The sequence below is a fragment of the Pelodiscus sinensis genome, chromosome 6 (genome assembly GCF_049634645.1).
Source record: "Pelodiscus sinensis isolate JC-2024 chromosome 6, ASM4963464v1, whole genome shotgun sequence".
In the NCBI taxonomy this organism is placed as follows: Eukaryota; Metazoa; Chordata; order Testudines; family Trionychidae; genus Pelodiscus; species Pelodiscus sinensis.
The window spans coordinates 85601524-85617822 of NC_134716.1; the positions used below are offsets into that span (position 1 = coordinate 85601524).

Below are 16299 nucleotides of genomic sequence, written 5' to 3' on the forward strand. Positions count from 1 at the left end.
ACTGGCTGGGGGGGGGGCAGTGTTTGTGGGAGCGAACAACCTACCAGCTCTGAGTTTGCTCCAGCACCGATTCTAACCCTGCCTGAAGCTGCTTCACACACACACACTCCGCCCAGTTAATTTTCACTCCCTCCTGTGTTTAGCCCCTTCTAAAAAGCAAGAAGGTATCGAGTGGGCAGGGCGAAGGGCAGTGGCTTCAACAGAGCTACTGAGCATGCTCAGCGCCCCCAAAGTGGAGCAACCTCATAGGCGGCAGCTTTCTACAAGCCGCGCGCCCTCGCTCTCCGCCTGCTCCACAAGGCCCCAGCTGAGCAACGCGGGTGCCCGGATCAGGCGCTCCTACCCCGCCGGCTACTGGCCACGGCCCCCTGCAGCCTCCTGGCCGCGCCTCCCCCCCGCTCCCCTAAACGCGGCTCATTGTGCCCCCCGCGCGCCGGAACAACAGAGCCCAGAGCTCGGTCGCTTCCTGTTTATTCAGAACCGTTTCCGGGTCACTCGCCCCCGCCCCGCCCCGCCCGCTACTGTAGCGCGCGCGGCGCCGCCGCCTCTAGTTCCCGCCGGAAACTTTTCCTCAGCAGTGTTAGCAGAGCGCGAGGGGCTCCGCGGCGAGGCGGGACTGAGCGGGAGGGGCCGGCCCGGGCCATGGCGGGGGGCGCCGGGCTGGGGGGTCGCTGTTGTTTTGTCTCCTGGCTCCGGCTGCGCCTCTGATCCGGCCGCTGAGGGAGCTAGAGCCCGGCATGGCCTCCCCGCCGCTCCCGGAGCCCGGCGCCGAGCTGCGGGCTCTGCAGGGGAAGTTGGAGGCGCTGGAGGCGGAGCTGGGGTCCTGCCGCAGCCAGCTGGAGCAGGTGCAGAGGCTGCTGCGCCACACGGAGCGGCTCTACCGCGAGGCCCAGGAGAGCAACGAGGCGCTGCAAACACAGGTACCGACCCCGACCTGCCCCTCCGCTGCCGGCTGGGTCTGCCGCCTCCCCCGCCGTCACCCAGACACGCCCCCTTCCCACCCGCGGGCTGCCCCCTCCCTAGCAGCCAGGCACCACGTAGATCCCTGAGTGGTCAGGGGGTCCCTCTTAGAGCCGGGTCTCCTCCATGCCAAGGCCCCTGCTCCCTCTGGCTCTTGACAGGCTTTGGGCCCGGGAAGTCCGTCATGTCGCTGATGTTTTTCCTCAGCAGCAGCCCCAGGCATAAGCGCATAACAGTCATCAGGTCCGAGAAAGTGCCACCGGCATAGTGGGTCTAATTTAGCTTGTCGGTCAGGTTGAGAATCTTAGTTAAAGTATTTTTAAACGACCAGTTACAAGTACGTTCTGTTGTAATATTCAGAATTATAAACCTGGCTCCTTAATCAAAAGGGAAGATTATCCTAGGGAGGAGAGGACAATCAGGAGGCAAAGAGAAGGAAAATGATGAGACACTTTGGTGAAGATTTGGGGTGAAGATTTGGGACAGTACAGAGGTTTTATTGCGTTCACATGTTTTAATACACATCACAATCTATGGTATACTAAGATGATAAATGTTATCCTTTAGGTTAGGGGTACCTGAAAAACAAGTGTTTTAATTTTAATGTTTAATCTTACAAACATTAAGGGTTAGGTCTCTTCTTTCACATTTCCTTCTTTAATCAGTACAGGCAGTCCCCGAGATGCGCTGCAGTCCCGCCACCCCCGTCCTCCGGGGCGAGAAAAGCTGCTCCCCATCTCTCTGGTCTGCAGGGAGACCAGGAGCAAAGCCGCGGAGCACGCCCGCAGCGGGCGTGCTCCAAGGCTTTGCTCCCCGTCTCCCCGGTCAGCAGACCAGGGAGAAGGAGCAAAGCCGTGGAGGACGCGGGCGGTCCCGCCACCCACGTCTCCCTGGTCTGCTGGGGGGGGGGGGGTGCAACTAGTGCCCTCCCTTCCCCCCCAGCAGACCAGGCTTTTCTTGCCTACGCCTGGGGTAGAGCAGCTGGGGCGCTGCCGGGTTGGTCCCGCAGCGCCGCTCCTCGGCGCTACTGTACCAACCCGGCAGCACCCCAGCTGCTCTGCCACAGGCGTCCTGATTCAGCCGCTGCTGGTCAGTTTCAGCAGTGGCTGAATCAGGACGCCTGGGGCAGAGCAGATGGGGTGCTGCTGGTTGCTCCAGTAGCGCCAAGGAGCGGCGCTACTGGAGCAACCCAGCAGCACCCCAACTGCTCTGCCCCAGGCGTCCCCAAGTCAGCCGCTGCTGAAACTGACCAGCGGCTGACTACAGGAAGCCCGAGGCAGAGTTGCTGTGCCCCAGGCTTCCTGGAATCAGCTGCTGATCAGTTTCAGCAGCAGCTGACTTGGGGACGCCTGGGTTTCTTAAGTTGAATCAGTATGTAAGTCAGAACTGGCGTCCAGATTCAGCCGCTGTTAAAACTGATCAGTTTCAGCAGCGGCTGACGCCAGTTCCGACTTACATACAGATTCAACTTAAGAACAAACCTACAGTCCCTATCTTGTACGTAACCCGGGGACTGCCTGTATAACTTTTGTGTTATTAATAAAAATCAATTATGGTAGACTTAGAGTTGTTTCTTCACAAAATCTCTAAGAAAATAGAGAAATATAGTTTTCTAAGATGGATAATTATTTTGGCTGTGATTTAATATTTTTTATAATAAACACTTTTTATTGCAGGTTGAAGAGCTCAGTAAGGAAGTCCATGATAGGAAGAAAACACAGACTGCTAGTGTAGAAGTGCAAACTGAAGATGATGCTTCTTGGCATCAATCAGGTACCCAGTAGAAATATCACTGGAAAGAGTGGAAAGAAAGATCGTTAGCACTTTCATTCATTAGTTAAATTAGTTCATTGACTTAACTAGCCATGTAAAAAAATTCTTTTCCATTTCTTATTAATTTGAAGCTTATTTTAGATGCACACGCAGCTTCCCTTCCTCTCCTGCATCAAACACAGCTTCTTGTAATTGCCTTTAAGACCTTTCACTATTAAGCCCTGCTGTGAAATCAAACTGTTGACATGGGCTTTGTACTGCTGGGGATGATATAGTTTCAGTTGTCGCTTGTCTGCTTCACCCTCAAGCAACCATGCTGCCCTCTATGCATGCATAAAAAGGTAGCTCTTCAAAATTTTGAAAGCTACTTATGAGAAACTGGGAATATGTTTCTACAATTTTTGAACTCTGTGTGGGATTGTGAATCCAATGTGTCTATAAGACTGCAGCCTTTTGTCTTTCTCCAAGTTCTGTTTGCCTCTGTGCTGGGTTGGCATTTAAAAGACTGGTGGCAAAAGAAAAGCTGTAGTTTACCAATAAATCAGCAGTTGCTGATCTGCTAAAAAAACCTCTGCAGGAGAACTGATTTAATGGTGGGAGGTCTAGGTAAGTCACATGGTGGAGGCTTATGCTCATGTGAGGAAGTTGGCAATGGAGTCAATGTACATGGAGCTGAAGGCTTTAAAAGGGCAGAAACTGGTCTGCTCAAGGGTCCATTTTGTCAAGTCCAGAAGGGAAAAGTCACCCAGCAAATAGAAGTCTTACGAGGAAGGAGGACCCTGTCTCCTTTCCAGGGTCTGGATGGCCCAAGAGACTCACACCATAGCCTAAAGATTTCTCTGGTGGTGAAGAAACTGAGGCAGGGATATGCATTTACTATTTATTTGGTATACACTGTACTCTTCTGTGCTTTACAGCACTAAGTGTAAAGGAGTTAGACTGTACAAAGTACATACTGACTCCTATACAACTACCTGCATGCCCCTGAGAGAATTAAACTGTAAACTTCACACCTTGAGGTGAAGTTTTGGGAAAGAGATGTGTTAAATATCTGGGATATTGCAAGGGTCAATATTTCTAGTCATAGAGAACTTGGGCAGATGGACTGAGGAACTCCAATTATAATAAGCTTATACTTGAAGCTTTTCTACTAAACACAGTTCATTTTATTATCATCCCAGTCCCTTTGGTTCCATCCACTTATATGCTATCTGATTTCTAGATTGTGAGCTTCCAGGACAAGGAACCCGTTACTTTTTGGTTTTTTTGTGAGTGTCTCTTTTGTTTGACTTGTCTATGCAGTGCTTTGCACAATGAGATGCTGATCTTTAATGGAAGTCCCCAGAAACTAGCATAATAGAATAAATAATAGGGGTGAGGCTTAGTGGTTCTGGTTTCTGGTAGGGGCTGGAGTTGCTGCCCACCTGCCCCAGGCAGAGGATTCCTCTAGTCCCTCAGGACTCACTGCACACGAGGGCTGCTCCAACCAGAGCAGTCCCTGTCTGTGGCAGGATCAGCCTGTACATCCCTCCTCCCCCTTGGCAGGTTGTTACACGCTGGCACCCCAGGGAGGCTGTACTGTGGCTCTGCAGTATAAAGCTTTATATGTAAGTTTTATACTGTAGAGCCCACAGTGCGTGTAACTGCCAGGATTTGTTTAGCAATCACACGGTTACATTTTAAACTACTTTTTACATTCCTACTGTCTACCCATGAAAAGTAAAGCACATGCATTAGGTCCCTCAGGTTAATTTGTGTAAAATGTTACTAAATTGCTAATTTTTGAAATCTTTACTTTTTTACAGATTATTACTATTATCAGAATTATTGTAACAACATTGACCATCGAGATAACACATCTGAACTATCAGTGCAGCAGAACCATGAGAATGAAGGTCTTGATCCTAATTCTTCTTCAGAGCAGGCTCAGGCAGGTGCTGATATTGATTCATACATGAGTAGCACAGAACTTGCTGAATGTGGACAAGGGGATAACTTAATCGAGAATTTACAGGTAGTAGAACTATATGTTTTTGAAATACTTTTGGGCGTCCTTAATCTGTCAGCATATCGATGAGTTTGAAAGTCCAGCTTCAGTTCCATTATTATTGTATGAGATGGCTGTTTCAGTGATCCAGTACAAAGATTGTTCACAAACTTTTCTCTTTTGTGCAATAACTCTAGGGTGCCAGTTCTGTGATCGGGTCCACCAATGAGGATCTGGGTGCAGGATCAGTGGCTAGGTTGAAGAGGTGTATGCATGTTTTAAACAAGAAAATTTAAGATGCATAAAATTTAGATTAGGAGCTGTAATTGCAGTATGTTTTTGCACAGAAGATGCTATTTTAATCTGCATTATGTGGAACTATAAGTACCCAACAGTATTTCTAATTTGTTTTGCTTTTTTTAAAAAGGCATTACATAACCATGTGTCCTCTAGGCATAGCAGTCTGCTGATTTGGCCATCTCTATGAAGCTGGAACCACATTTTTTTTTTTTTAAAGAGCAGTTTAAAAGTGTGTGTATATGTGCATGTAAAATAAGTAAAATAGCCCTGGCCTGGTATAGGAGCATAAAAGGTAGCCCAGCCAGAAGTATTTGCAATACATGTGCAGGTGGGGTGGAGGTACAGCTGGAGAGTTATGCAGTAGTGGGCATGGAATTTAAGCTCGCAGGTACTGCACTGAAGGTATGCATGAGAAGAAACTCCAGATGTGTGGGGAAAGAAAAAGTATAGTATTAATACAGCTGTGCTGCTATAAGATCATTTGTGTAGCCATGTTATGACAATGGGAAAGAGCTTTGCCATCAACATAGTAAGACCAGCTCAATGAACGGCAATAACTATATCTGTGGGACACATGGCTTATGCCAGGAAAACTTATGTCACATGGGGTAGGGTTTTTTTCCCCACATCCCCAGGCAACAAACATTTTGCCAACATAAGTACTAGTATATGCATGGCCAAAGAATTCATACTGTTCTTCTTACCATAGCATTGCAAGTAGGCTACAACTAGTTTACACAATTAAAGCAGTTCATTTTTAAATGAATCCTGAAATGAATGGGGAACAGTGAAGGAGTTTTAGAAAAGGTTAGTGATATGATTATATTTTTGTATGCTTGAGAGAGCAGACCATAGCATTATGTGTATGCTGGAAGCTGAAGAGCTAAAATTTGTAAAGGTTTAGGAAAAAGGAACTTCATCCATCAATAGAAGAGGGGATTAAGAGCCTGGGTGCCAGCAGAGGGTGGACTCAAACCCGTGACTTTGATGTTTATATTTTAGAGTTTATGGTCACTTTCTATGAAGGATACATTTATAAATTGCTAATGATCTAGGAAAGTTTTAATAAAAGATGCTCATACAACAGGAGGTGTTATAGATGGTTATCATACAATACAGTACTTGGGGTAAGAGGTAGATATGCTGGAGGGTAGGGTTAGGTATCAGTCTTTCCTTCTAATTTTCCTGCCTCTGAGTGCAACGAATTTGTTATGTGTGTCAGTTTTGGGCCCTCCACTACAGAAAGGATGTGGACAAATTGGAGAGCCTAGTGGAGGTCAGTGAAAATGTTTAGGGGGCTAGGGTGTATGACTTGTGAGGAGAGGCTGAGGGAACTGGGCTTATTTAGTTGGCGGAAGAGACAAGTGAGGGGGGATTTAATAGAATCCTTAAACTACCTGAAGGGAGAGGGTTCTAAAGAGGATGGATCAAGGCCAGGGATGGGAAACCTATTGTCCTCGGGTCAGATCTGTCCCGTGGCTTGCCTTGATCTGGCCTGCAAGGCTTCTCCCTTCTGCAGTGGGGCAACCTGGTGCTGGTGCTCCAGCCATGCGGTGAATCCCTAAGTCTCAGTGCCCGCTAAATGTCTGAGTGCCAGTGCTGGCTCCCTGCTGTGGGGATAGGAGCCCCAAGCCTTACGGGCCAGATCAAGGCAAGCCACATGCCTCATCTGGTTCGCAGGCTCTACCTGGCAGGGAGGAGGAAGCAGCTCAGCATGGCAGCGCAGGAAAGCTCTGTCCTTGTACTTGCTTACAAGCTCCACCTTAATCACTTACGTTGGCTGGGAACCATGGCCAATGGGAATGGGAATGGTGGGGGTGGTACCTGCAAATGTACTATCTCAGTTGTGGTGCTGGTTTTGCAATCTAGTACTTAAACAGTAAACTGAACTAGAACCAAAAATTATTTCATAAAGGTTACTGAAGCCAAATAGATGGGATTACTGAGAATATCTTCACTCCTGTCAGTGACCTGAGTAACTTTTGAATTGATTAATGAAAAATTAAATGCTTTGGGTGAATTCCTGGTCCAGTTGATGTCAGTAGGAGTATTGACAAAAGTACAGACAGCTTTTCAACCTCTTTTTCTTCATTAACAATCCCCTGAGCCATCCAGATCCCAAGGCACAAGATTGTTATCAATTTATTAAAATTATTTATTTATTTGGAGTAATAAAAGCTGATCTTTCTTATATCAAGAATCTTATTTTTTTAATTTAATCTTAGGAAGCAGAAGATACTTCATTAGCAGAAGGTACATTAGCAGAAAGCTTGAGAGCAGCTGCAGAAGCTGCTGTATCGCAGACTGGATTTATTTATGATGAGACTACTGGATTGTATTATGATCATAGCACTGGATTCTACTACAATTCGGTAAGTATTTTTTCAGTCATAGGTGTTTCGCATATATGGATCTGTACAGTTTGCCTGGTATAAGAAAAGCTGAAGTAGTAAAGATGAATGGTATTAACAGAGAACTAAGTCCCAAGCTGATTTTATAATTTAAATAAATATGATTGAGAGTGCTTATCACCATGTCAACTTTATAAATGATTATTAAATTGCCAGTGATTTCTGGTAGAAATAAGCATTAGTTTCAGAAGTGTACTTTTGGTAAAGACGGTTTTCATGCACATATCCTGGGAAATAATTTGAAAAGGCAAATTTCATAACCAAGGACATTTTTTCTAAATGAAGTGACAAAACTTGAGTAATTCTAATTTTTTCAGTGGCTAAACTGTAGACTGAAACTGATGCAACAGAGATCAGATACTGATGAATGTTTTTCATGGGACATCCAGCTGTTTAAGTGGATCAATCGGGAAAAAAAAATCATAATGTGTCTGATTTATATCATTCATGTTTACTGTGTTTTAATTAATTCTTAATAGTATGTTCCATAATTTTTGCATTGTTAAGTTGATGATGTTACAGTTTTATGAACCAATTGAAGTTCACTATAATTCAAAGATGAATGTAACACTTCTCTCAAACTATCAGGTCCATCACAATGCAATTGCAATGTTGTGTGCAATCTTCCAGTTCACATATGCTGTTTTTAAAGTGTAGTTACTGAAGTTATGGGGTAAGCAATGATAAATGCCAGCTTGGAAAGCAAATTTAGGCCCTTGCTCAATAAGGAGTAACCTAGGTTAGTGAGAGGCCCTTCTTCATCTCAGTGGGCTGCAAGATCGTCGTAACCATAATTGTCTGCTGGGATAAGTGATTTTGCTAACTGCACGTGAGTACCTATAATTTGTGGGGTATGCTGATTGAACTGTAGCAGCACTTTCATTGGATGCAAGGGAGTACATGGTTCTCACAGTCAGCACATACACACTTCATGTGCCCTTGCTTTAAGTGCATGTCACTTTTGTAATACCAGATGGGAGAAAAACTATGCAGAGGAAAACCAGCAGAATCTGGCAACCCTGTGTGTAGGCAATGATAAACAAAATGTCTCATGAGCCACACACAAAACCCCAGTGAACTGCCGGCTACCTGTCATTGGTCTAGTTCCTTTCAGATATTGTGTACTGTTAACATTTTTATACTTATTATCAAAGATGTGTTGATTAAGGAGAAAATGATTTCCATAGCGCATTATTCTACAATTGCAAAGCTTCTGTTGAGTCTGTTTTAAAATTAGACAAAATTGAGCTTAAAAACAAATGAAATTTTGATCAAAACAGATTGTAGTAGCATATTCAGAGAAGGTGTAGGAAATTGTTCTGTTTAGCTGGATGCTCTTGGGCTTATTTGAAAATAATTTTGGGAGAAAATAAAGGAATATTAAGGCTATGGCTACACTATACATTACTTTGGTATAACTTACATCGCTCAGGGGTGTAAACAGTCCACATCCCCAACTGATTTAAATTATATCTACTTAAGTGTGAAGGCAGGTGCATTTAAGCTGACAGAGAACTTGGAACACCTTCACCAGAAATTCTGGAGTGGCATAGCTGTAAATAATGTAATGCAGACAGTAATGTTGCAAGGGTCATTCAGCTTCAACAATATAGATGAGTCTTCATTTTAAAATGTGGATGCCTTTTCTTTCGTAAGGGGTCCATTTTGTTGTGAATGGAAGAACATACACTGTAATCTTAATGGAAGTTCTATACTGAAGAAGACTAGACTCTTAAATTTGAAACACTGCTTGGGAAAATTCAGTCATATGCTTTGGAAATGTATGTAATGCTCATGGAAGGTGTTATACTGACAGCTCTAGAAAGTGAAGGACAGCTATAAGACAGACTGGATTTACGAGCTTAGAACATAAAAATGGCCATACTGGGTCAGATGAAAGGTCCATCTAGCTCAGTATCCTGTTTTCTAACAGTGGCCAATGCCAGATGCCCCAGAAAGGAAGTGAACAGGAAGGTAATCATCAAGTGATCCCTCTCCTGTCATCCATTTCCAGCACCTGACACATACACAGGTGAGGGACATGATTCCTACCCATTCTGGATAAAAAGTATTGTGAGCTTTCTAATAGAATCACTACTTTAGCTCAATCCTGCACCATTTGTTTTATTCTCTGCTTTTTCAACAGGAAGTCCTGTGGCACCTTAAAGACTAACAGATTTATTTGGGCATAAGCTTTCTTAGGTCAATACCGCTTCATTGGATGAATGGATGCATCAGACGAAGAGGTTTTGACCCACAAAAGCTTATGCCCAGATAAATCTGTCAGTCATTAGGGTGCTACAGGATGGACTGACTCATTGCTTTTACAGATACAGACCAACACAGCTACCCCTTTTGAGACTTCTCTGCTTTTAGGGATGCTTATTCCTAATGTATTATTGTTAGTAGAGTTAATGTGTATGATGATTTGATCGGCCCCAATCTTGCAAAAATTTGAAGCCCATGGGGCTTCACGCGGAAGTAAAATAGAGCCTGTGTATAGATGTTTGCAGGATTGGGATCATAGGTCCAGCTTTATTCTGCATCCTTTATCTGATCCTTTACATACTGTGTGTGTGTTCTTGTCCAATGACTGTTGGTATAGATATGTAATATATCAATGTGCTAAATATAAATACTATTTTTGTGAACTTACAGTTCTTTATTAATTTGATGTTTTGCTAGTCAGTATATAAATCAGTTTGAGATGCATTATACTTGTATTCTTTTTAAAGGAAAATCAACTTTATTATGATCCAGCCACTGGAATTTATTATTATTGTGATGTTGAAAGTGGCAGATACCAGTTTCATTCACGAGTGGATCTGCAGTCTTACCAGGCATCAACCACTCAACAGAATAAGGATAAAAAAGGGAAAAAGAAAAGAAAAGATGCAGAGTGGATTGCTGCAAATGAACATAAGGTAACTTCTTGCATTTTTCAAATGCAAAAATTATTTTTGTGATGCAGCTTGTGATTAAGAAATGTATGTGCATTTTGTGAACGGAAGGATTGATATGTATCGAAAATATGACCAATGACGACTCCACCAAAAGTTAAGAATTAACAGTAAAGTGTTAAAATAATTTTCTCATTGAAGGGTTGAGGGAGGGCCCCAAGTCAGGGCATCTTTGGTTTTTCTGTTTGAACTGTAATTGTAGTACGAAGTATATTGTAGCACTTTAAGCTCATACTAATGATAAATGCATTAGGAAAGCACAACAAAGTGAACCGAGGAACAGAGTAGCAAGTTTAGTTTGAAGATGATTGCTTTTATGTCCGAATTTTAATGTTATCTTACTGTCTTTGTTTTTAAATTCTTGTTTGTGTATAAAAATAGGAAAACTTTAAGACAAACCAATGTGAATTTATGTATTCCTCCAGGCCCATTCCATTGACAGCTTCTTGAATATAGTCATTTGGATCCAATAAGATCTTAATGGAATTATTTTAATTAATATTATATCCTACCCTTTTATTCAAATACCATTTTGTTCAGGACATCTTTTTGTCAGCTACTGTGTCAACTGAACTATTGTGATATACATCTTAATACATAAATACACACTGATTTCAGTGGCCATTTTAAGAAAAGTTTAGTTCATTTTTTATTATATTTTGGTCTACATGTTAAAGTTTACTATATACTACAGAATAAGTCAATGGCTTGCAAAATGTCTATCATTCTCACGTAGTACAAGTTCTGTTGCCATTGCTCATAACAGTATTAAAGAAACATCTTCCTAATGCATACCAACATTTGTTATGTCAAATGATTGATTGATTGAAAAAGAGCGTAATTGAATTGTAAATTGTTTATTGCTAATTTAATTATATTGATTGCCTTTATTCAGTGTTTGCTAGTTTGCATTTCTAAAACAGAATACAGTATGAGCTGTTTTCTTCCATGAAATTACATGAGCATCTCAGACTCAGCCAGTCATGTTGTCAGAAACCTAGAATTGAAAAAACATGCTTTTACTATAGGGGTTCTCAGTCTTCTTGAATCAAGTCCCCTAATTAAATTTTTTTTTTAAACTTGTAGACCTTCCCATTCACCCCTCTTTACACCTAGTATTGCTAATGCATTTGTTCAGGTGATACCAGGCAAATTACTAAAAATGCAAGTCAGATCAAGATACACTCTTTCCCTGTATTAATGCTGCTATTGATAGTCAGAGAGATTTGGGCTTGTTTGGTATTGGAACTAAAATCAGTGTGAGGCTCAGTGTTTTGAAGGGAGATCGTCATCTACTTGGTTCTATTTTTCTGTACTCTGTCTTCAATGCTGGAAGTCTGGAAAACCCAATATACATGGGTATATTGAAATGAAAGGTTGGATAAGAATAGATAGCACTGGGAATTTCTGTGTAATTGAAAGCCATGAGCTTAAGAGTAAAAAGTGCCAAAATAGTCCCATCTGCTATTGCATTTCAGCTCAATTTGCTAGTCTTCTACCTCCCCTGAAAGGTAGGTTTAACCTACAGAAATAATCAGATCAAGAGTCTAGGCATATGAGCTGCTGTTGTCTTGGAAATAGTTAAATATTCTTTCAGTCCCATCACATGTTCAACATGGCAGCTTGTCGCTTCCCATAATTAGGCTTGGAGGAATTTAGATTTTTTTTATCTGTAAAGATCAGTTTTACAATATACAGGCAGTCCCCAGGTTACGTACAAGATAGGGACTGTAGGTTTGTTCTTAAGTTGAATCTGTATGTAAGTCGGAACTGGCGTCCAGATTCAGCCGCTGCTGAAACTGACCGCCAGTTCTGACTTACATATAGAATCAACTTAAGAACCCCAAGCGTCCCCAAGTCAGCTGCTGCTGAAACTGATCAGCAGCTGATTCCAGGAAGCCCGGGGCAGAGCAACTCTGCCTCGGGCTTCCTGTAGTCAGCGCTGGTCAGTTTCAGCAGCGGCTAAATCAGGATGCCTGGGGCACAGCAGCTGGGGTGCTGCTGGGTTGCTCCAGTAGCGCCGCTCCTCAGCACTACTGGACCAACCCAGCAGCACCCCATCTGCTCTGCCCCAGGCGTCCTGATTCAGCCGCTGCTGAAACTGACCAGCAGCGGCTGAATCAGGACCAGAGCAGCTGTGGTGCTGCTGGGTTGGACCAGTAGCGCCCAGAGCGGCGCTGCGGGACCAACCGGCAGCACCCCAGCTGCTCTGCCACAGGCGTCCGGAGAAAAGCCTAGTCTGCTGGGGGGGGGGGGGGGGGGCGTACTAGCTGCGCCCCCTCCCACCCCAGCAGACCAGGAAGACACGGGCGGCGGTCCGAGACGCACCGCGGTCCCGCTGCCGGCGTCCTCCGTGGAAACCAGCAGACCAGGGAGACGGGGAGCAAAGCCTCTGAGGACGCCGGCAGCGGGACAGCCGCAGGGCGTCTGGGCTGTCCCGCTGCTGGCTTCCCCCGCGGCTTTGCAAAGCCGCGGGGAAGCCGGCAACGGAGCAGTCCAGGCGCGCCTGGGCTGCCTCGCTGCCCGAGCCCCTCCGCGGCTTTGCTCTGCGTCTTCCTGGTCTGCAGACCAGGGAGACACAGAGAAAGCCACAGAGTACACGGGCGGCAGGACCGCGAGGTCCCGCAGTCCATGTACTCTGGGGCAGCCCCGTTCGTAACTGCGGATCCGACATAAGTCAGATCCGCGTAAGTCGGGGACTGCCTGTACTTACATGGCAATGAAAATATTTCCATCAATAATAATTGAAAATTACAGATAGGCAAAGTAAGAAAATTACATCTTGAGAACTTACTAGATTTAAGGATATTTAATTTGTATATTTTAATGTGATGTTGACAAGTCATGATTTTAAGATATAAAGTTTGAATCTCAACATCTGTCATTAAATAATTGTTTTGATCCTCCATAATTTTCCACAGGTGTGAACATTTAAATAGCCAAAGTAAAAGCTTAAAATAGTGACATTAGCTGTTTAATTATAAATGAATAAAAATCAAGTTTTGCCAATCGTAGAGGATGTTTGAAAATGGGGGGAAATGTAATTTTCACTTGTAAATCAAGAGGTCCAAATTTCCTGTTTCTGAATAGAATGTGTTAATTTGTCTCCTAGAAGGAGGAGATTCTTCACCTACATAGATGAAGTTAGTGAATTCAGGTGGTTGAAAATGTTAACCAAGTAAGAAAGTAGAGCTAAGCAAAGGCAGTCACAAAGATGGTTAACTAGATCAGTCATTGCATTAGGTAAGGTGATTTTACCTCTTCACATAGCTCAGAAAGGAAAAGTACTTTTCCCCTTCATAACTAACTTTGGTGTGGATTAGTAGGTACTGATTATTGCCATGCAATCTGGAGTGGCTCACAATCATGAGTGACAACCCCAGGATAGACTCGGAAAGCAGGGCAGAAACCCCAGACTTTGTGTGCTCTTTAATTAGATTTCATCAATCCAATAACAAGGTGAACTCCTAAAGCCCTAAAATAGTCTGACTGTGGAGTCACAGACAGTCCCCTTGGCCACTCCAATATATCTTGCCAGCTACACAAGTTGGATTGTGATATGGGTAATCACTTCATACCAAAAAGCATTACACTATTCAGGTTACTCCCAGTCCCAAAGGATGAGTCTTTTATCCCAAGTACTCAGATCTCAAACCAAAGACAGCACCTGTGGCCAGTTCTATAATAAACTTAACTATAAGTGTATAAACTATGACATGAGTTATTTACAAGGTTAAAACAGGAAACACACACATAAATAAATAAGTTAGTCTTTGATTTTAAAAAGTAATATAACCTTCCATAGAAAGTGCATTTTATGTTCTTACGGCTGACCCATGCTAAATTGTATGGGGCTCTTTCGTTTATGATTAGGAATCTCACTGCTCTCCTGAGTCCAGTTTATTTATATTTCTCACACACACACACACACACACACACACACACACAGAGTTGCAGGGATTTTTATCAGCTTCACTCCAGAATCCAAGCTTGTGGGATAAGTTTGTGTAAGTCTCCTTCTCATGGAGGAAGGTAAGGCATTGCAGTTAATAAATGTCAGTACCACACAATGTCTCCTTTGCCTTCAGTGGACTATATTGTGTACAGGACAAGCACTTTACTTAACTAATGCTGCTTTTCCTGTTTGGTGAGTTACACAATTACAGAGGTTTACAATGCTAATACTCAGGGCTCAACAAAGTATTGAATCTACTTGCCGTGGCGAGTAAGTTTCAGCCGGGCGCCCCGTTCATGTGCGGCGCACGCATGCACAATGCGGGTCTTGCGCATGCGCAGTGCAAGGCTGGCGAGCGGCTTTCACTGCCGTTCGTCAAGCCCTGCTAATACTCAATATAACTTTATACCGTGGGATTCAGATATTATACATAGGATTAATACATGAAACATCCTACAAAGATTCCATAAATTCTAAACTCCAGATAAAGTCTTATAACACTAAATTCTGTTTTAAATACAGTACACTGATTCACAGGTAAGCCAGACTGATTTCCACCTATGCATTGTCAGTGTACAATGAGACCCTGTGCCGTTGGTATGAGTTGGCATCTGGTCTGATCCTATCTGGTCTGACACACAACTGAAAATAAATGTGCATTAGATGGTCATTCTTTTGTAAATGGATTATCCTACACGGCTTGCTATATAACAGACTGCAACGCTGAAGCATTTCCTTCGCGTTCTAGGCTTCTCTGTGTGTCATGCAGTATGTCCATTTGGCTACTTACTGAATGCAGGTGATAAATCCACTCAGCTTTCCCATCATGGATCAGGCACCATCAATGCAAATCCCAAGGTATCAAATGAATATTGTCTAGCACAGTGGCGCTCAGCCTTTTGAGACTACTGTACCCCTTGCAAAACTTTGAATTGTCTTGTGGACCCTCAAGCTACAGCTCACTTAAAAATTACTTGCTTACAAAATCATACATAAAATATGAAAGTGTCATATCACACTTCTACTGAAAAATTGCTTAATTTATTATTTTTATCATATAATTATAAACCAATTGGACTATAAATATTTTTATGTTTCAGTGTATATTATAGTATATTGAGTAATCCATGCAAGTCATTGTCTCTATGTAATTTTAGTGTGTACTGACTTGGCTAGTGCTTTTTATGTAGCCTGTTGTAAAACTAGGCCAATATCAAGATGACTTGATGTACTCTGCTGGAAGACCTCTGCACATCCCCAGGAGTATTTATAGTAATAGTTATGTAGCCGTGTTAGTCTGGTCTAGATCTGAGGAAGTGGGTCTGGCCCACGAAAGCTCATCACCTAATAAACTACCTTGTTAGTCTTTAAAGTGCTACATAGTCCTGTTTTTTGTTTCACCCAGGAGTATTTGTACCTCTGGTTGAAAATCACTTATCTAGCATTGAGGATATAAACTTCCCCAGAGTGTGTGGAAAAGAATTGGCATAAAAGATTTTTTTCCGAAGTGACTTAGCGCACAAAACTGACAAACAGTTGTGCAGCTGTTCCACATTGGTTGTCCTCTTAAGTTGGATGGTATAGTATTGACTCATCTTATTATATTTGACTAGTTCATGGTTCAGACCACGGTGTTCTGAAATTCTGCAACTCACTGTGATCCATGGCACGTCATGCTCAATTGCATGGAACATTTTAGTTGTTTGAGAGAATTGTTAATAAAATAGAAACATTTTGTCTCAGAATGCAGGGTAAAATTACCTTTGGGGAGAGCAGAGTAGTAGCATTTTATTCAATGTAATGTTGGAGCTGATCACTTTTCATGGCAAACTTGGAATTAATTTGTTTGGAACAGGCACTTAAAATGGTGTTGTTGTATTGCTTTAAAATTTATGGGTTTACTTTGTCAATAAGTGCATCTGCACTTACATGCTAAATAATGATCCAGAATTT

The 16299-nt window shown here is 43.0% G+C and overlaps 1 protein-coding gene and 1 long non-coding RNA gene across 5 annotated transcripts in view; one reads left to right on the plus strand and one right to left on the minus strand.

The window, feature by feature from the left end:
- The first annotated feature begins 318 nt into the window (after nucleotides 1–318).
- The window catches only part of AGGF1 (angiogenic factor with G-patch and FHA domains 1), a 43167-nt gene continuing 27186 nt past the window's right edge, over nucleotides 319–16299 (plus strand). Inside the window, exons 1-5 of one of the 3 annotated variants that reach the window (XM_075932313.1) lie at nucleotides 319–920; nucleotides 2637–2733; nucleotides 4539–4747; nucleotides 7246–7392; nucleotides 10167–10355. In XM_075932313.1, the coding sequence (XP_075788428.1) occupies nucleotides 738–920; nucleotides 2637–2733; nucleotides 4539–4747; nucleotides 7246–7392; nucleotides 10167–10355 (825 nt within the window). In that variant the 5' untranslated portion in view covers nucleotides 319–737. The remainder of the gene's footprint in view (nucleotides 921–2636; nucleotides 2734–4538; nucleotides 4748–7245; nucleotides 7393–10166; nucleotides 10356–16299) is intronic. The other 2 variants (XM_075932312.1, XM_075932311.1) reach the window with 2 other exon arrangements.
- The window catches only part of LOC106731702 (uncharacterized), a 45524-nt gene continuing 39764 nt past the window's right edge, over nucleotides 10540–16299 (minus strand). For both annotated transcript variants that reach the window (XR_001367954.3, XR_012904858.1), the window contains exon 3: nucleotides 10540–11388. This is a non-coding gene — a long non-coding RNA (uncharacterized LOC106731702). The remainder of the gene's footprint in view (nucleotides 11389–16299) is intronic.